General features: G+C 37.0%; 1 protein-coding gene across 1 annotated transcript in view; it reads right to left on the bottom strand.

Moving 5' to 3' along the window:
- Positions 1-17,582, bottom strand: part of DMD (dystrophin) — a gene marked incomplete at its 5' end in the record, with an annotated part of 81,794 nt that extends 64,212 nt beyond the window's left edge. Inside the window, 2 exons of the mRNA XM_026069055.1 lie at positions 4,680-4,754; positions 17,521-17,582. Of these exons, the coding sequence (XP_025924840.1) occupies positions 4,680-4,754; positions 17,521-17,582 (137 nt within the window). The remainder of the gene's footprint in view (positions 1-4,679; positions 4,755-17,520) is intronic.
- Between the last annotated feature and the right edge of the window lie 4,714 nt (positions 17,583-22,296).

Genomic DNA, 22,296 nt, shown 5'->3' with positions numbered 1-22,296 from the left:
CATCAACTCTTTATGAGAAGTGCCATTCATTTCTAACAGAAGTCAAGCAATCTTAACTGAACCAAATTCCACAAGGAATATGCAAACAAATCACAACTGAACTGGGATTAACCTCTCTGTTACTTTCATTCTGGTGAGAACAGCAAAAAGAGGATTCCAGAAATGTTAAATGACCTGCRATCTATTTCTAATTTCAGAGAGCATTTACACTTAGGAATATCTCTGTGGCGTTATGGAGTAAGACAAATTTAAAACTTTTCAGTCAACATACAAYAGAGTTTTCTGTCATGGATATTTAAAATGTTGATTTTCATTCTAATTCAAGTCAGACATATTTTGAAACCTGGATGTCCATGGCAAAACAGAACTTCCCTTTATCAACTCTATAATTATTCTTAATCTGCGCGTACAAATCCTACTACCATCACAGAACTTTCCTATGATATACCTCACAGCAGTACCACACTTTAGAAGAGACCAAATCAGAGAGTTATGACATGTTGGTTTATAAAGTAAAACTGGAATCAAAACAAAAGAAAACAGAAAAATAAGACTATCTATGCAGATCTTCCTGCTGCCATATGTAAACCCTTCACAGTTTGCTCCATGGAATTTCCAGGAGGTGAGCAATGGGGAGATTAAAGTCCAGATGCTGTTGGAATAACACTGCAATAAAAATGCGTTTTATTGAGCCCTGGTAAGCAACATCTCTTGGTAGTGTCACCAAAATTTGCAAAGGCTAAATGCAGATCCCAAAGAGGAAGTTTTCAGAGCTATGACCAGCTAAAGGACACGTTTGCCAAATCCACACTTGAGTACCCTAGAACATTACCAAGAATTAAATTGCCCCTTTTGCGTCCTAATAGAGAGGAGAAATACTTCAGCTGCATACTTAGCTGCTGGATAATACTGCATAACACTATGCTGGGATTTCACACATTCCAAAAGAACTTCAGGAATACAAATTTCATTGAAAATCAGTAGGGACTTCTGCCAATAAATCCCTTAAGCACTTCTGAAAAATCTCATCCTGTGTCCCCAGAAAACCCACTGCTAGAGCAAATAAGGAAAGCTTGGAATGCTATCCCTATTATTATACCAAGAGATTTAACTTAGTATGTATTGTTTAGTGGAGGGTCTTATTAGAATTCTATTTTTCCACATCAGCATATAGGTATTTATTTTAAAAGCTTCTTTTTGAATATTATGTTTAATTTACTAGTTACATCCAACAAGAGCATATTTATCAGCCTCATTCCAAAGCGTCATAGAACAATGTTGTTCTTCTAATAACAATTTATCAGCCAAATTTGAAATACAGCACCACCTTCACAACACCTTTAACTTGGAGCTTTAAGCTGAACTCTCAGTTCCTTTGAGACAATGAATCAATGGTAATTAAATGAACCCCTCAGGCATCTGGATGGCAGCTTAATTATACATGCAACTACAGCTAAACATGGGTCATTCCATTTTGTGAAAGCTTTTCACACAAATAAGCAGCATCTTCTGAAAAGCCTTTAACCTTGCTCTTAAMCAACCTGCTGTCCTATCTTGAAATTACTGATACATGTTCACCGAACAACAAGCACAAGGTGTTTGGCACCAAGTTCTGTTTTAGGGCACTTCTTTTTATGGGAAGGAGAGTGGCTTTGACCTTCGCCAACTTAAGTTCCTCCTGGATCTTCCCCATAAAGTTAAAAGGAATGTATTGGGGGCCTCTGCCAGAACCAGGAACAGTATATTTATTTCCTGGAAGCACATATGGAGGTCCCATGAATGACAGCCTTTTGAAAGAGAAACCCAATCAGTCAGATATATATTAAAGAACTGTAAATTCATAGTCACCTAGTGATTTGGAAAGCTTCAATTAAAATAAACCATACCATTTTACACTCTGCACTTTCTGCAGGTTCTTTGTCACACTTGTGTTCTTTTTGTATTTAAAATTCTGAAACTAACTTCAAAATTAGTGTAAGCAGAAACTTCTATGCTATTTTGAAATGCAAGTCATTTATGTAAATATTTCTTTGGCCTCTAAGGGAAGAGAAAAAATGTTAGAATGTCTGTTTCTAGGCCAACCTGTGTCTAGAATACAGAAAAATGATAAAAGATGACCCTGAATCACTATCCAATTGAAGGACAAAAGTGACAATTATCAGCCAAGAGAAAATATGCTAYGGAGGTCATATACTGAACTTAGGCAAAACTGAACATACAGCTGGTGATAAAAAATGTTAATGATGCTCCCAGAATGTAAGCTCATCTCTTCCGTAACTTGATGCTGTTGGCCGATACATTAAAAACTATTTAATGTAGTCTGTATAAAATAACAAAAAACTTAATAGAGAAATTGTTGAATATTTTTTTTTACTGCGTCTCCAGTAAAAGTTTGTGAATACATCACATTCTACTGATATCACAATGTTCAGATGTGGTTTGCACTTAGAGATCAGATCTTTTAAAGTCAGCAAAACAAGAAAGTCAACATGCTTTGATGTGATTATCAAAGCAAACCATACTTTTAAACAAATGGTGCAATAGTTACACATGACAGGCCCATAATAAGCTGGAAGGCTGGGATGATASGGCAACACACTAGATTTTCCTAAGGTAACACAATATACACAATCGCTTATTTCTTAAGGATTACCATTTTCTGTATTTTTCATTATGTTTAATGTCCTAATGTCTTAATGTTCATCAGGTTGATTTATGAACTTAAAATATTTATTCTTGTACTACAGTTGAAGTAAAGGCCTTCTATTGTGTAGATACCTTTAGAGTTTGAAAAAACTCCTCAGAAGACAATATTATTCTGCTTTTCATAAAGTTTGCAGAGAAGAATATATATATATATTTTTTTTTTTACTTCTGCAATTTTAAAGATGAAATAAAACCTAAGAGCTGATAGCAGCAACTATTTCAGCTTGAATTCAGGGTCTTTTTGGTTATAATGTAGGAGCCTTGAGACCCAACACTGTGCTCTATTTCTCTTAGTGCCAAACTGAATAAAAAGAATTCAGTAATGACTTTTTTTAACCTAATTATCTGAGTTCACAAATGACACTGAAATCACAGAATACACAAATATAATGATGGTGTCTCCAAGTGAAAATCTTTGTAAGAGCAGACTGTTAACCAAACTCCTTAAATACTCTGCCTTAGATACAAGTATGAAGAATGTGCTAAAGTATTCACTGTAAGCGCCACTGCATGTTTCTGAAAACATTCGTTCTCAGAAAATCCGCCTAAGTGTAATCTTGAAAGTCAGTGAAAAGACAATAGATTTCAGTGGATAATTACCAATTCTACATTGTATAGTTCAATTATGTATAGTCCAGAATTATGCAGCAGTACAATCCGGGATAAAACAGSGTGCAAAGTATTTAGGGTCTGCACCTTTAGTCATAAAAGCCTATCAGTTACACTTGTGCACCGTCAGCTAGAGAAACCTGTCATTTAAAAATTTTAGTTCATTACTTCTGTGCTGCACTGATTATGAAAACTTGTACGCTGCATACCACTCCAATTTCTCTTCTCTCCCTTCCCATAATGATTGTGGAGGGAGTGCTGTATCATGAAAAGATGTTTATTTCTGATCATCAGCTATGAAAATTCATTCTTTATCATTGCATTAATGTTGAAAAATAGACAAAATTATACAAGTTTGAAAACACTGTGTGCAGGAATTTCCAATTCTTACTGAAATCTTTCATTATGTTACAAGAATTGTCAGTTATTGTTTACATTTTTTTATAAATGTGGGACTGCCAGAGATTAAGTCTGTTCATTAGTGGAATTCACCCATCCTTATAAGCCCACGAGCAAACATGCTTAAAATACTGAGGTTTGACACAGTTCCAGAAAGCATGTGAGCACAAATCTCAACTTGAAATAAAACAGCAGTTTAGGCATTTGCAACTGTCTCAGAATCTTAACCCTGCAATTAAACTCCAAATAGTGAATGTTACAATAGTGAATGTTACAATATTTTAATTACCCTCCAAATGGTACCACTTAATGAACTGCTTGCTTTCGTAACTAACTGGCCCACCAAGAAACTATGAGCAAATTATTTAGCTACCAAGTTTCAATAAGCTAAAGAGCAAAGGTAACTAAAGTGACAGGTAGAATATCATAACACAGTTGAGAGAATTAAAATGTTAGAACATATACATCACTAATGTATGGCTGACAAGAGAATTTTTGAACATAATATTTTAACTGTGGAAAAATGAAGGTAAATGTTTTTTTCTAATGATCTCATTTAAAGGCAACAACCCCTTAGGGTTCAAGATTCAACTTGACCAACTATTAACTATTTAAGATCTGAAACTCTTATTTAATCAGAACTCTCACTGATCTTAACAGAGTACAATCCTGTTTGTTGCTGAGCTGTAAAGCTGTGGCTGACACAGGACATAGCTTTAGTAATGAGCATAATGAAAATATCTGGCTAAAGAGTGTAAAGATAGGAAATATGTAGGGAATGTTAACTTTGTTTCTGATCTGTTGGCTCCATCTTATATCTGAGAGATCTGGGATTGCCTAATGCCTTTATTTTGTAAGGAATGTGCAAAATGATGGGAGCAGGTGAAAGGTTTCATACACTAGGTAAACATTCTGGGAGTATTTTTCTTGGACAGTATTCATTACATACACAGGCACATACTTACAGCAAAGGGCTTTCTGCAGCCTTCGCAGTTTCATGGCAGTTCTATAAGCCGAAAATCTGACATTGTTCAGGTCAGCTAAAAGGCAAAAATATTCAAATTTAAGTTAGCTTTACATCTTAAAAATAACCAGACTCAAGAACAGGCTACTAAGCTGAACTATAACATTATAATCATTAGTTCAAAAACAGAGGAAAAAAATGATGTTAGAAACTATATTTCAGCACTCAAACTTTGACAAGCATTCAGAGGAAAAACTGTATAAGTCTTAAAGTGTTACTTCCCTGTCAAAGGCACTGAGCTTAAAGAGTACTTGAAATGATATCAGCAGTGACTAAAATGGTGTTGTCTGAAAATACCATAACCTTTCACACTGTAGCCACTTTAAGAGAGGTAAGAATCTGAAACTCCTCCCTTTTTGTCTGATGTATTAAGTCAGGTTGCTTGCTAGGCAGCCAAGAAAAGAGCTCTACACAGGGGAAAAAACAGTAGGTAACTATAAGCCACTAGTAAAAATCTAAAAAACAATGAAACTGTTGTACTTTTTACTTAGATCGATACACGCCATGCTCTGAGATCCAAAATATTCCTGGCAAAAAGTCAGTTTACTCTGCTAGGTAAGTTTTCAGGCGCACCTTTGAAATTGCATAGAGCTGATAAGCTAGGGGAGCTAGAACTGACTTGAAATAAATGATATAATGAGATTTTTATTATAACGTTCTCATGTGGCTATCAAACGTCTGCAAAACTCCCAACTAAACAGAAAAAAGTTTAACCACTGTTTTGAAAATCAGAACCTTATAGAAAAAAAGGCAGACCACAGATCAAACCAGTCAAATTAGACCAGTTGCACACTGAACAGAAACATCTCTACATTTGTGAGGCTAAGTAAGAGCTATGTAAACATTATTCAACACTGAATTATGGTTATCTCCAGAGCAAGGCATAGCAACTGTTCAATAGTCCAAGAAGCAAACACTAGACAAAACYGAAAAGAAAGATGAGATTTTGGTCAAAATGTGTTTTGGACCAAATATGTCCAGGAAACTATTTATATCTTTCTGTTCCATATGCCTCTGTGAAAGACTGAAGAAGACATGTTTGTTCTAATACTGGCTCTAGCTGTGCTGAGAGCAGACTTGGACAAACCCATTTACACCAAGAATGAAGATAAATTTACTGAAAGTGAGGTCAAAGCTACTATGGCTAAATTCCTGCCAGTACCTCAGCTAACTTGTTTCCAGCTAGGCTCAGCCTCTCTACACTACAATTCAGATATACCACCACTTGCATTGTCCAGAGTTGAACTCAGGAAGCAAAAGTGAGTGCATAATTTTGGCAAAGGGCTTGTGTATGTGTGAGCAGATCAGTAACTACCTAAACTAACCACACATAGCTGCAGTGCTTCAACTTCACTGAAGAGAACACAAACAAACTATCAGTATTACTGTTTTGAGATCAAGTAAATGAAGTGGTGCTGTTCCCAAATGAAATTGCCAGTTCCATGCAGAGACATTACAGGGCACCTGCACCGGGAATTTGAGCAGTGCCTGGGGGCACTCCTGTGTGCTACAGCAAGCCCCATCCATACTGCTCAAAAAAACAGAATGCCCCCTGGCATGCTTTTGGCCACAAAGATAACGAAGGGACTAGAGCATCTCCCATCTGAGGAGAAGCTGAGAGTGCTGGCACTCTTCAGCCTGGAGAAGAGAAGGCTCAGGGAGAATCTAATCAATCTGTATAAATATCTGAGGGGAGGGTGTCAAAAGGATGGGGTCAGACTCTTCTTGCAGAGCCCAGTGGCAGGACAACAGGCAACRGSAACAAACTGAAACACAGGAAATTTCACTTGAACACAAGTAAACACTTTTTTACTGTGAGGGTGGTTGAGCACTGGCACAGGTTGCCCAGAGAGTTTGTGCAGTCTCCATCCTTGCAGATGTTCAAAAGCTGACTGGACAGGGTTCTGGGCAACCTGCTCTAGGTGACCCTGTTTGAGCAGGGGTTTGGACCAGATGATCTCCAGAGGTGCCTGCTGGCCTCAATCGTTCTTTGATCAGCTATCCAAATAATTCCTGGGCACAGATATTCATGGGTAGTAGAATATGCTAGAGATCATCCCAACAGACAGGTCGGCCTCTTGTAATTTAAGGGTTTACTAGTACAGAAATAGGTTGTTCTGTGCCAGCTGGTTTCAGTGCCCAGGAACATTTGTGAATGCATTTAATTTACTAATACTGATGAAAACTGTGGAGCCTAAGGAGTTAATGATGGGAAAGTGCTTTGAAAATGTGAACTACTAGGTAAATACAGAAAGAACATAAAAAGCTGAGACTAGCTCAGAATAGAGGTCTGTTTAGCCCAATAAGCTGCCTCCAAGAGTAGAGAAAGAATATTATGAAAATATTATGAAAAATAAGGCAAACAGAACAATTCTTTGCTGATATATGCATTAAGCTTCTTTAAAGCTGTTTGTAATGGAATCTTGGGTATCCTAGCATCATTTACAATGCTGTACAAGCTTGAGTAGCAGAGGGAATATAAGTTCAATTACATAAACAGATTTTAATTAAGATGTTCTGAATGAATAACTTGAGGTTTGATAATTCGATAGTCTTGCATACCTAAATAAAAACTGAGAAGTGTCTCTAAAACATCATGTCTTACAAAAGAAGTGGAAAACTTTCAGCTTTGTATACAATTTCATTTTCTTTGCACAGTCCCATATACCTTTCTAATAAGCAGTTCTCTGGTGTATTGTTCCTGCCAGCGCACTCTCTCTCAAAATAACACTGACAGGTCCAGAAACCTTAATGGGGTATGGAATAAACTGTGTAATTTCAATAAAGTAACTTAATCCGTCTTGAAGGCAAATTAATAAAGCAGTCCCTTGCCAATGCACTGTGACTTCATTTTCATTTTGTACCCTTGTTGTAACTCTGCATTTGTATTCTGGAAAAGAAAAAAAAAATCCCCAGAAGTAACAATTTTATTTGCTGAAAGTGAGACTCAGCAAAATTAACTGCATTGGAGGTTAATATAGACTAGATTATGGCTAGCATTTGATACAAATGAATAGGCATTCCCTAAATTTCAACTGAGTATTCTGAAAAAGCTTTTCTACTTAAAATTTACATTTTAAGAAACATTAATATATACACATATTTCAGTCCTTGATCAGGGCAGAAAGTACAATTCATGAAGTCACTTAATCTTGACATTGCTACAGTTTATTTTACCATATATTTAATACACACTGAATTTCTTATCACACTTAATGACATTGCTTGTTGATCATCTACAGCAAGATCATGCAGACACTTCTCAGCAGCAATGTCAAGAGCCAGTCTTATAGCCCTCATCTCAGGTTTTGTGGAAGCAGTAGCAATGCTAGCTTTTGGCTCTAAATGCTGAGGTCTAATATAGGGACAGCATGACCCTACCCTCCACCATCTCCTTTCCCACTATCAATGTTAGTTCATGCTTAGCTCCTGACCTGATGTCAACTGTTCACTATCTGTGTTTGTTATACCATCACCTTCATGCTCCTAACGAAAGATTTATCTGGTGATGACAGTCATTTACTACATTGCTGCCATTCCATGCAACATCTTTCTGTCATATTTTAGACTCAGCAGTTTTACCTTTTAATTTTATTCTTTTCTTCTGTATTTGGGACTACTTTAAGCCTTTTTCCTGACCCCTCTCTCAACCAGTTTGTGTTTTTCCCTTTCATCTATTCGCTGCCTATTTTTCCACTTCTCCTGTGTAACAAAAATGGCACATTCTAGTTATTTAAAATTCAAAAGTCTCTCCAACTAATAAAAGATTTTATGGCTCTTGAAAGATTACTGTTAGCATTTTATAACTAGAAGACAGGAATTCAAACTCTGAGCTGGACTGCAAAGAAAAGAAAGTTATTCCTTGGAGAGGGCATGACAGTGAATCTCTACAAAACAAAGGTAGCTACAACCATTGGTTAGGAGAGACCAACACCTAAGGATTTGCCTAACTAACTCTCCATTTCCACCTTATCCTGTCAGAGTTAATCATGTAGCTTAGAATTCCCTTGTTTCAATAACATTTTTTTCCCGTCTCTCTCTCTCTCTCTGAATCTTAATAATTCAGCTTTTTTTCCTACTCCTATGAAGCTCCTAGTGTTGTTGTTCATCCTGAACTACTGCTGGAAATAACGCATTGCTCTGTGGAGGAACAACGGAAAGCTTCTCTTTTCTAAATGGGCTCAAAATATTTCTCTTGCTGGTCTACGACTTCCCCTGAATGAACCCTGCATAAGACAGATAAGGGAAAAGATTGTCAGAGAATCAGACTGGGTAACTCAGCTTGGTAACATTAGTGGTAGCATCACCACTAACAGCAGAGGAAATTTACAGTAAGGCAATGCTCTGCTTGTCTGGAAGACAAACATTACTGCTGAGTACATGTGGAGGAGGGAGGAAAAAGTGCAAACAGCAGCAATCTTTCAAGAGCCTATAAAAACACTAGTAGTTCCTCCTTTCTTGTGGTTTGTCCTTCCTGGGTCCTGAGGGAAAAATTTGATGCTTTCTTTACTCCCAAACAGCCCACTAAACAGTCAGGACCCACTAAGTGTTACCTCCAAAGCTTTTATAATCTCTGAGCAGGTAGGAAAACTATGTATACAAAGCATGCTCTTCTCCAGCCTTTCCCTCCCTCTCCTAAGAGGAATGCACAGTCTCATCACTTGAAGGAGGTGATTAAAAGTCTGAGAAGCCCTTGAGGTATGAAACTTCTGCAGATCATTTTAATGATATCCCACCCTATCCCTATTGCTCATTGCTCAGAAGCAACTTTCAAACATAGATCAAAAAAATGTAAATGCTTAAGAGCACAAACTGCTTAGGTTCTCAATAACCATACAGTAGAAAAGGTTACCTGGTCCCTGGAGAGGAACAGACCACACTGGAATATCTGTTGATATTAATATTTACATGCAGRAGTAAAAAGAAACCATGGCTCTCTAATCACTCAGCTATGAATGAACTCTCTGTTCAAAGGGGTATAAATGCTTCTAAGGAAGAAGTTCTAAGATTACGTTACAAAAGCATCGTGCGACAGGGCAGATGACTACCGCTCATCTCTACGTAGCAGCAGATTCAATAAACAACTCCYGCCACAGCGGGTACAGCAGTGAGATCTCTCCATGATCTTTGCAGGTTCTACCTCAGGTATGTCCTTTGCGTCAGCCATTCAAGTGTCTTTATGAAAAGAATTCAAGGTGCTAAAGCATAAACAACTCCCAAAAACTAAGGAATGTGCTTTTGACTACTTCTTTTTGTTATAAACATCACAAGCACCTCCATTTGCTTCATGGCAACTAAGGCAGAAGGGAGAAGGTTAACTAGAAAACTGATTTCTTCCATGTCCATCAGCTACCTACAAACTATTCATCAAGAACTAGTGCCCTTATTACATATACGACTTTAATGAAAACGACTCCACACTGTTAATAGTAAGAATTAAAATCAGAAATATTACTGAAAGACAATCAGACAATTAAATCGTAAGCTCTTCTGCACAATTCTGCATGCATGAGAGGAGTCCCAGAACACAGGGGTTACATTCTTCCTCAAAAGAATTGAGACACCATCATCAGTGCACTTTTCAATGTTGCATTTCCATGGTATTGTAGGAATAGCATTAATTGCATAGAGCAGATCCTGCTGACAGCGAACAATCAGGTAAAATCCCTGTTATTTGAAATGCGTTCAACAACTTACATCAAAAAGACCTGCCGGAGTGTCTCACTGACTACTGACACAACATCAACAAATAAGATGTTGGAATTATTTAAAAAAAAAAAGCTAAATTTCAGTTTTCAAATCTTACATATGGATATGAACTTTTTTTTAATGTTTAAAACAGATCCTCAAGTTCTTGTACCTTTATTGAACAAAATGAGGTGGAAAGCGCCAAAAAAGCAATTAAAAGGCAATTAAAGCATTAAAGGCAATTAAAGTTTTAAAGAAGGACAGGAAGCTTCTAAGAAGAACATATTCAGAAACAGATTTAGTGTCCAGCATGGAGGAACATTTGTTTTTATTCTTAAGTAGTACACATTTATGATCCAGACAACAGATTTTGAGTAATGTGTTATCACTGAACTGCTGTCCATGGTCATTCTTGGAAAGACTAATCACTCTACTGTTGCTCCAGCTGCTAGGAGTGCTGAATGACTAGGATGTTTCATTTGATAATGTACTGTCCTCTAACACAGATTTATCTGGCTGAGTGTTTAAACAATCTGGGATGGGACAGACTATCTCCTGCCAAAGGTTGTTCAAGTAATTTGTCTCTCTCATGCAATGTAATTAGAAGGCATCTCAGAGAATCCTTTTAACCTGGAAACCACTTTGTTTTTTAGTTTAAAGAGAGCTACTTGCTTATATTATTGTGAATATTATTGTAATTATTTTTTAATGAATGAGGACAAAACACTATCATTTTACCTGATTTTTTGGACAGTAATTTTCTCACTGCCTAGCAACTATTAAACTGAAAAGAGCAGTTTAAATCCTTCAGACACCAACTGCATCTCAAGAGTAAAATATGACAACACTTTACTTCTTTCAAAGAAGAAACTGAATCTCATCAGGTCAAATCCTCATTTGGTCACTCTTATCAAATCCTTATCCTCATTTGGTAAAATTACCAGAGGTTTTTTTYACTCTTATTTGCAAGGAAAAAAATATGAACCTACACTGACACACCTCAAAACCTGAAAGTCTTACTGAACTGTAGGTTGCAACATGCTCAAATAGCTGTTCATAAATATATTGCCTGCAGTGGATAAACAATTCTGGGGATAACATGTCAGTGTTGTCTCTGACAGTGCCTATCTAGCGCAGTTTAAAAACTGTTTACTGAACAATCCTGAATAGACCATAATTTCACTACTAGCCACTAAGTCTTCATGTTTCATCAGACATTTATAGCACTCCGTCTTATCAAGTAGTCTCTTCTCACGTAGATTCAGTGTAGCTGAGATTCCCTGACCAGCTGATGAGAATACTCAGTTTCTTCCTGCTGCACAAAACCTTTACATAAATCTTCTAATGACGCCCTACAGTGGCATATATTCCCTCTTTAGGAACTGTAATTTAAAAATGCAAATGAGACCAATGCACAAAGGAAAGAAATTAATCAAGTAACTGCTTAATATCAGTTCAGTCTTAGTTATTGACTCTTTTATTACAACAATAATTAATGCTATCATCTGCATTGCTTTGAGAATAAATAATGCTAAACATCATTGTTTTTATACATACAGACACACAGCTTAGCCACTCTCAATGAAGTGATACCAGCATGCTGTACTAGAACTGTCCCACAGAGTAAAACAGCTGATAGTCTCTGCAAATTCATTAGTAAGTGGAAGATACACAGGGCACCAAACTGCTACTGATTGCATCTAGACCAAGAAGTGGATGAACAACACAGCATGTGCCAACATCCTGATTATCTGATCAACTGACATGGCTTTTGAGAACTTAGTTTCAGCACATCAGAGCTTTTCTTCAGCCTGCAAGCTCAGAAGTGCAAGAGGGAGTATGATACAGACCTGGGTTTTACCCCATTCTGGGTTTGGAACGTGGCTAGGTTTTGCAGTCAGAAGCTCACCAGCACTCCCATGTATGCTAGTTTAGATGCAGCCTTAATGAAATATTATAAAATAAACAAACAGCAAACAAGCAACTTCAAAAATATTAATGAACGGTGCCCATTTGCAAACCAAAAGTGTAATACTCCTCAGTCAAACTTCCTACACATTTACGTATTCCATAACAGAACATTACTTTGCTCTCTCTGTAATTTTCTCTTTYACTGCTAATATACCTATGCTATAGATTTCTGGGGACACAAGGCTAAATACTGCTAATTGGTAGCCCATCAGAAAATTAAGGTTTCTCTGCCATTGTTATCTGAATTGATGGTTAGGAGTATGTCTATACAGGAGGCAATTGTGCTCTGGTAGAAAGACAGCATGCTCCAGGTCTGACTACTATCCAAGGTTGTTAGAACCCAAAAAATCCTATTTACTGGAATGAAAATTAAAATTTGATATCCAGATTATAATTCACTTGAAAATGACATCAAAGGATAAACAATTTTTTTTTAAAGCCCATATGCACCATCTCACTGGATTTCAGTAGAAATCTGATGTTTGATGTGTGTGATAGGCACGTCTTATTAATGCAAACATGGGAATCAATGAGCTGGACATGAATAAAATCTCAGAGAAAAACAATACACAGTACAATAGTTTTGTGACAAAAATGCATATTTTTTTTTATGGCAGAGAGGGGCAGTTCACCCTCTTCAGGAAGCATTTCACAAGGACAAATTCAGCTACACAGACCAAAAAAATATGATGCTTATTTACCTTGGTCATTCAATCAGAGTTAAAACCTCACATTACTGTACAGAATAGCAATCCACAAGATCAACATGGTGGCTGCTACCAAAAGCCTGGTGGAGGCTCAGAAGCACCTTTCAGCCTTCTCTCATCTTATGTTAAGCAATTTAGACATTTCTTCCATATATTCTGCAGAGAAACTGCTCTGCCCCCCCCCCCAATTAAATGGAAAACTTGCACCAGCTGCAGCACACTGCAGTCTCCTAGGGTGTGGGTGTTTTTTTTATCCTTTTGTCTTACCTTGGTGAATTAGGAGAGAGAAACAGATGCATATGTCAACATTTCTGACTGCATCCTGCTGTTGGAATTACAGTTTACAGTGACATTAATGTATCTTGAGGAAACACATACTGTCATTACATGGGAAGGTTGGCGGAGGGAGACACCAGTCAGCATAACATTATGACACAACTGACCAAGTTTTGCTGGGCCATCATTACAAAGGCTAGATTCATTTTCAGTTAAAGACAAAATGTTATCATTCTGCGAATAGCTGTCTGCAATTAAATGTTCACACTTGAGACATAATCTGAAAAAAATTAAGCAATCCCAGAATTATTTGGTTTCTGCTCCTCCTGTCTCTCCCCTCACCCAAAGGTCCTTGAATTCTCCAGGACACAGTGAAATACCACAAATTTTTATTTCAGTGTTGCCCTGCAATCATCATGAAAGGTGAGAAAAAATAAGTTGCAAGGGGCTGTTAAAGAAATGGGAACATAGTAAAAAGGCAGATCTGCTGCCAGGGAATGCTTTTGGAAAGAAAAGCAGCTGGAGCAGTTCTTCATACTTTAAAGACAGAGGGAAGTCAGAAGAAAATGGGAGCGGTTCATAATGGTGTAAATACAAACCGGGGGATGTTTGCCCAAATCAGCCTTTGAATCTCAGATTCCTGCATCACTGACTTTTACTACCTTTCCCATTTCAGCATTTGCTTTTTTACTATGTTCTTAATTTACATAATTAGTCAATCAGCATCAACATCTAGTAGATAAATTAAATGATGTAGCTAGGGTCATTACTCCAACTACCTATTGCTACTCTGATTTGATTATGAAATAACAATCATGTCATTTAATGTTGACAGCTTCTCATGTAACTTTATGTAACGATAAMTCTAAATGAAGAGTGAAAAATTGCCCAACCTGGTCAGGAATAAATGGTTAACCAAAATTTACAAAATTGGTATGCTGTTCAAATAATAAAGAGCAGTCTGGAGCAAGCACTTTAAACAGCTTAAAAGCAAAAGCTTCTCTTATAAGATCAACCAGTTAAAAATTTATGATATACATATTAAATTTCAAATCAAATATTTTACAGTTATTACTACTATCTTTATAAATGGCCATGTTTCAGCAAACGAGCTCAAAGAGACTTTGAAAACACTCCTTCATGGGCAGGCTATTTTATAATTTCTTCCTAAGGGTTCTTTCTACTTTCTCTGATGCAGTCACTATTGGAGGCAGGATACAGGACTTCTTGGACCAACAATCTGACCAGCTACAGAAACAGTTGTAGCAGGTTTCTATGTCCTTTTATCAGCACCAAATAATCCTCCCAGTTAATTTAGCTTCGAACCCATAAAAATGGAAATATTTTGGCCATACCAGAAAAAAAAGTCAAGGACAATAAATTAAAAACTTGGAATTCATCCATTTTAGGAAAATATAATGCAGTCATTAGTAGGTGTGTGAACTGGATGCATGAAGAGTAAAACCAATACTGCTCCCCTTTTTACAGAAAAGCCTTTTGTGGCTCAAAGACAGAGGCCAATGAGGAATGTTACCCTGTCCCAGATTGCAACTTTCCTCATTCACTGAAAACAACATCAACTTTTCAGTAATTTTTAAGAATGTAAGCTAGACATAAGGATCCCTAGCAAATTATGATGTACTAGCATCAATTAAAATGTGGTATATTTACAGAAGGGAAAGATATCAGTCAGTATCAGAGATGTACAGAGCGCTACATTACATAGCTGAATTATTCCGTACAGGCTAAGTGTAGGAGTTGGAAAAACAGAAATGAAAACTAGACAGCATTGATGGGCTTGGTGTCACTTTTTTGCATTTGCCTGGAYTGTAAAATTCATGTATTCTACTGTATTTTTAGAATGCACATATACTGCAAAAAGACAGCTAAGCTTTTTACCAGCTTCTTCATATGAATGAGAAGCAAAATTTAGATCCTTATGTGGGGAAAAATAATAGGACCTAATGAGTATGCAACACAAAATCAACTTTAATAATATCTTTTCAGATAAAATATTACCGAACAGTCTGAAAAGACTTCAAACATCCCATTATTACCGTTTTGACCTGAGGCAAAGCAAAGCACTGAAAACACATTAAGGGTTCTATTCAAGACTAAACGGGTTATGCTTGTATTATGCAATTTATATGAGAGTTAGACAATGCAGAATATACCCGATTCAAAAATAAAATAAATTGGTGGGTTATTTAGTAGCTCTTTTATCAAAGTTTCACTCTATGCGGCAATGCACAAAGAATCACCTTGTCTAATCGGTTCTGTACACGTATATGAACACCTAAGTTTACTAATAAAAATGCATATCATGCATTCTTTGCTAAAACCAGAGTTGCTTCCATATTAATAAGCACTTGGTCCCAGCCCAAAAAGAAAACTCTAGCCAGAGAGAGGACTGCACTTTTGGACATTCCATGTCCCTGAACAGGAAAACAAAATTTTACAGGAAAAAGAAAAAAAAATCTGCCTAAACATGTTCTTTCTTTAAGCAGTAAGATATAARGATGGCTTAAACTCTTGTCAGCCAGGTGATATTCATAGTGATAAAATTCTCAGTTAAACTAAATGCGAACTGACTTMAACCATCCTTTGAACTGTTGACCTGAACCCATCAGGGCATTTTCTCCCTCATATATAGTTACCTCTTCCCTTCTTGATCTTCAAGAGTAATCTAGCTGAAACAGGGAAATACCAGAAGAAAAGGAGTTTCAACAGAGCTTTAGGTCTGACCAGCAACAGTGTCAGAAATATTATGCAATCTCCAGCTCAAAGTAGTCTGCAGAGTCAGACTGCAGTTCAATTAACGGGGAATTGTTCAAAGATCTACCGTACTAAAGAAATGTCTGCATGCACAATCACTATTTGTCCTGATCCTCTAAACCACTCACTTTAAGAGAAGAAATACAAAGGAGACAAACAGGGCAATACATTATAATTAAGTGGCAAGTCAACACTTGTCTGCTTTGGCATTCAGTTAGCCTTACACACTTTATTGTCCCTTGCTGATATATAGAGCAGTATTCTGGATTATTTATAAAACATAAATTGCTGCCACATTACTAATATTATAAGCAAAAACTGACTTCACACTATTTCATTTCATTTTATCATATCGTTTTTCTAAAAAATTTTGGGTACGTCTTTATCACAGTGCGGTGTACAGATACCTGAGCTAGCTTGAAACTGATTAGTTGAGCTACTTGCAAACAGTCTAATTATGCCAGCATAGAGTTTAGCAGAAGATAATTTAAGCTATTTTTCACCAAGGTAAATAAGCCTGCACTGAATGCTAGACTGGACTGCTCTGGTACTTGAGCTAGCTAGTTTAAAGTTGGTTTGTGTACCCTTTGCTGTAGAGATGTAGCCTCCTTTATGAGCACAGCATATTCATTGATATTTCTTTTAAAGAGAAATAGCTTATTTTTTATTATACCCTCTCTTATTTATTAGCAGGACCATTAAAAGGAAATAGCTACTAAATGGTCTGCAAAGCAGCCTATAGTAGAGTATGGATTGGCCTGTTATATCTTACAGACACCCTTCTGTTAATAAAATCAAAAGCTGCTGAAAAAACTCCACCAGAGAGGCACATCTGAAGTCATAAAAAGCATGCAATTTGGGTATTCAAAATGACATCATGACAGCTGCCATGCGCTCCAAGTATTGAAAGCGCTTCAAAAAATAAAGTAGCAGTAACAGTTTGGCAAATTGTTTAAATTGACTTCCTACTATCCAAAAGTAAACATTAACAGCAGCTTGGTTTGATTTTTCATCTGCCTTTTGTAAAACAGATTAGAGAGTGAAAAGATTCAGGATTTTACTACTTTTTTTTTTCTGTCCCAGTCTTTCTCATAAGAATTTGCAGCAATGCACCTGAATTACTTTAGTAAATCCAGTGCACATTTCAAATAGGCTAATGTAAATATCAGTTTATCTACAGTGTGTTTGAAATGTGTTATTATGGCCTACATATTTCTCTAACAGAAAATTTAACCTTGACCTAAGCACCAGCCTCTCACTTAATTCTATTTTACTGCTCCTGGAAATCTTTGTCTTAACAATTCATTCAGTTCCCTGCCCCCCCCCCCCCCCAAAAAAAAAAAAAAAAAGGGAGATGTGTCTTACCTAAAGACTGGTAAAGCTCAGTCATTTTGGGATGATCCCAGCAGGTGGTTTGCGTCTCATGGCTACAATACAAAATATAAAAGTTAGTAGAATAAAATGCTGCATTTTCTCTTTCCATTGCACAAAGAGTCGTCCAAGGTCCATATCACAATACTGTCCCAGAATAGCACCAGCAGCCTGAGCTGTTGAAGGAGAGAGTCTCATCAGTGGTAGACATGCCTTCTTTCAACACTAGCTGTTGTTTTGGACCATTATTTTTAGGTATGGGTTCCAAAAGCAAAATTAAGATTAAAGTACTGCTAACATTAAAAATACTGTAAGTATTTAGCTATGCCATAATGTTTTGAGGAATTTGTAATCACACCAATCAATTTTTAAAAAGCCTTTGTTTCATACGGATCATCCCAAATTGGAGGACAAATATTTAAGAACTTCTTAGTTGTTCTTAACAACGTTTATGAAAGTTCTGACCAGATATTGGCATCTATTGTATTTTTGACCTGTTTTACTCTGAATGCTTTCTACTCTTTTAGRTATGTTGCATAAAAGCTACCAAATGCAACAACTGCAATCATTCTTTTCATTCCAAACATCTGTACTAAATTCTCACGTAACAGTGCACTGAATCACCACGGTCTTATACTGCTTTTCAGGCCAATGTGTTGTACCCCACATATTGATGGTCTCCTTATTTAAGACTATTTGTTGCTCTTACTGGTTCCTGGGACTCCCAGGCCCTTTCTCTTGCCCTAGAGGTCCCTGACAAGTTTCAGGAGGCTGAGCAGTTGGGAAGCCAGGAAAAAAAACTAAAATGGGGTTAGGAAACTCTGCAGTATGACTAGAATGTAAATTGGACAATCTCTGCATTGAAGCTAGCAGTCTTTAGTTTTGCAAAAAAACATGTTGCCAAAAGGCATGAGGAGCGTGAGAAAGTCAACGAAATAAAGTGTTAGTGTAATAAAAACTCATGTCTCCAAAGTTTACACATTTTATGATTTTTTTAATGACAATATACATAATGTGATCCTGCTTCCATTAACACGGGAAACTTAAAAAGAAAATTCTCTTTATCTATTCGATATTCACTAAAGTCCCRATCACACAGTATTCAGCTATATTAAAAGATGACTATATGAATTCATAAAAAAAATCTGAAAAACATACATAGTATATGGTTGCTAGCGATCCCATTTGCAGTCCCTGTACTTAAAAAGCAGACTTCCTGGTTCCAACACACACACATCATTTGGAAGAAAATATGAAACAGAGCAGGACCTGATCCACAGTGTCTAGAGTCATTACAGCACACACCTTGTAGCTCCAGGAGACTAACTCACAACCAAGGGGGCAAACTGAATGTCCTTGTATAACAAACCGTGTGGTAGAAAACCAATACAATGATGTTATTGTAGAGAATAAACTGTCCTTGAGTTCTTCTTGAGGCAGCGATGTTCCAAAGTACACCCTTACAGGTACAATCTAGGCTAAAAAGGGGTAAAGTTTTCAACAAAACACTTCAACATGACCACTACTAAAGGAAAAGTCATGACATGTTTCTTACTATGATTTAATTTTCTTCTAAAAGACTGGCTATTTACCTGATCCCAGTGAACACTTTATTGCCCCATCTATATATTCAGGAGGTTACTGCATATAATGATTTCCAGATTTTGCTCTGTAACTGCCAGAAAGAATGAAATTGAGGGGATCATAGGCAATAAGCTTAAAGAAAAATGCAGGCACAGTGTTGCTCTAGCTGGACAAAAGATTTAAAAAAAACTCTTATCAACCTCAGCATCTGCTCTTCCTAATTATGGTGGCTAAAGATAGTGAAAGAGGGAGAAGGACATTGGAACACCTGAAGTAGTCTTGTTCTTTGCATTGGTAAAAAATGAGAAGTGCAATGGGAGGTGGCTGCAATCACATTAAGTAATCTGAGAATTGTCTGTTTTTCAAATGCAGAAACTTGGTAGCTTAAAGTGAAAACCTGTTTATCTGACTCAACTGCATCTGAGTTTCTGAATTTCTTACCATGTTTGGTATATAGGGGAGGTTCTACAGCTTTTAGCACATCCAGTTAAAGTGCATTTTTGAGGTAAAACAGAAGCAGTTTCAAATTATACATTGACACCATAAAAATTTGGCTACCATAAGCCTCTGCTTGTATAGTAGCAGCCTGAAGGAAAAGAGGAAGAGAGTATATTTATTGCAAAAGAACTCCATAGTGAGAGATTCTGTGATTTAGGTAAATGGATTGCAGAACCAAATAAACATTCAAATCCATAAATCAGTGACTGCAGTTTGTTAGCACCCAACGTTAGTTCCACATCAATAGCTCATGAAGCATGAGGCTGACATTCCTGGCTTACTTCCCTACGGGCAGGTAGCCCCCAAACTGGCCTATTACAGGAAAAAAATCCCAAATTGCAAATAAATGGGTTTGTCAAATTGAAGGCTGAGGTTGAAKTAGGTGAAACAAACTTAAGAATTTTGCTGATCATTTTCTCCGCATCTCTGTATTATCTAAAACGCTATGTGTGAAGTACTTGTCAGATACTTGAATAGCAACTGTGCCATTGATTCACATGCTAAATCTTAAAGAAAAAATGGAAGAAAAAAAAAAAAACTTATGCACAGAGTTACAGGAAGGCTCTGAAAATATGCTGCTTAATTTTCCCTGTGAAATTAGTTTGGAAGTCTCAGACTGTTCTATGGCTAAACTATATCACATATAGACTCCATAGCTGTTAATCTCGTAGCTTTCAAAGGCACTGATTCCTCATTAAAATATTTTAAAGCCATCGGATATCTGGTAAAGGGGTTGTAAGCAAATATTCATAGAGGATTCTGGAATCATATGCCTGTATGGAAGAGAAGAACAAAAGGACCATTTTAGATGTAGAAAACTGTTATGCTTAATCACTCTTCAACATTACATGGGTGATCATATTTGTTTTTTTTTTTTTTTAATGGTAAGTCCTAACCATGTATCAGTGAATTTCAGTGTGTATGGATTAAGCTTATGGCATTTATTAATCATCTGGAAAATACATAAATTGATTCTCCTAAGATCTTGTAAATAAAATTTCCATTGCCAGAGAAATACTGGATTTCAACTGTTTTCATAAATTTTTAATGTAAATAACCCCAGCTAGATGGTGTGCTCTTCTTTGATGTATATAAAACTAATTCCCTCAGAAATGTACCTTTCATTAGGAGCTGCTTTCCTCACTTCATCTACAGGTCACAAAGAATTTGCAGGGTAGCTAAATTTCCCCTTCTATTCCCCCCCCTCTACTTTGTTTCTAAACTTAGTTCCAAGTTAAAGGAAATATATCTCTGTTTAGGCTATGTTAAAAATAGCCCTTTGTTAAAAATGTAAAGTCAGCATTCACCCTAACTCTTGCCTCTGCCACCTTCTAAGCAATGACTGGGTGATGGGGCAGAAAACCCTGTACCAGGTTTGTATTATGATTCTTGGCAATTCAGCAGAGATTACTGAACCTCATATCCTGCAAGAGAGAAAGACACGACGGACTCGAGAGCCATCAGTACATTTCTTAGCGCTTGCAAGAAAGTAAGTAAGTGTTTTAAAGAAAACCTAGGTCGCTGTGAATTCTGTAAAGGTTGCGTGCCCATGAAGAGTAAGGGCAGATTTTGCTGGTACTTTACATGCAGAACACAAGAAGGCTGCAGCTATTTCACTCCAGCTAAAAAGCGTTTGCCTCTTAACTGAACGTTTTCAGCTCGGAAAGTTATCAACAATTCTGCACACAAGTGTAGCTCAAGAAAAGGTTAGATTCCATTGAGACTATTCTTCATAAGCCTCTTTGCCATTTTCAAAGGCCATTTAATTGTGAGCTTCGGGTTTGGACCGGTGGGGGAGGATTTGTGTGTATGCCCTTATTGTGAACACCATCTAAAGTGAAATGCCAGCTCAGCAGTTCCAGGCAGTCTCAGCCACACTTGGGAATGCTGTAGCATCCTTAATAGATCTGCAGCAAAATGTTTGCCAGAGTTTCAAACTCCAGTGAACAAGGCCCGTTATAGCTTGCAAGTCTGAAAGACATGAGATGTGTATTGCAAGTCTTCCTGGCTAGCAGCAGTTAAAGCAGGGTCAGAATATGTGSAGAAAAAGGTACTCGAGATGCTTTTCCAAGGAACTGCCAACATATGAAGACATTAATGCGCACAGCCAATAGTTTTGCAATATTGCACATGCTCACAGGATACATTTTTCAATTCGTCTCTTCATTTAGGTCAACTAATTAATTACTAGCTTTTAAATCATGAAGATTTTGCAACAAAACAAAAAATATGTGTGTGCTCACATGGCTTGTTTTCCTCTTTCTCACCTGACTTATTAAGATGTGAAGGTGGAAAGGAAATTTAAACTAGGACTGAAAAGGAGAACAGCAGCAATGGATAATGGTGACACCTAGGTGTTGGTGTGACTGGCACACTAAATACACTGATAATACAGTGGGATGAAAACATAGTCTTCACTTAATATACCCTTTGGGAACTGCAGGACCACCTCATTAAAGGATAATCATACTACATTAGCAAGGATAATTTCTATGTGGGGAATTCTGTTACACTATGCCTGTGCAAATTCCTCTGTTCTTGCCAAAAGCACAGAGATTTGTCTCTCATCCTTGCCGTTAGAGCTAATAGCATACAGGATTGAAAACCTGAAATCAGGAGATGATATTCTAAGTGACACACTAACTGAATTACAATTCCCTTCTTATAACTTGAACTGTTTGGACAAAA

Source organism: Apteryx rowi, unplaced genomic scaffold (genome assembly GCF_003343035.1).
Source record: "Apteryx rowi isolate R43461 unplaced genomic scaffold, aptRow1 scaffold_285, whole genome shotgun sequence".
In the NCBI taxonomy this organism is placed as follows: domain Eukaryota; kingdom Metazoa; phylum Chordata; class Aves; order Apterygiformes; family Apterygidae; genus Apteryx; species Apteryx rowi.
Note: the sequence above shows the minus strand (reverse complement) of the source record. Positions and strands in the feature narration are given on the sequence as shown.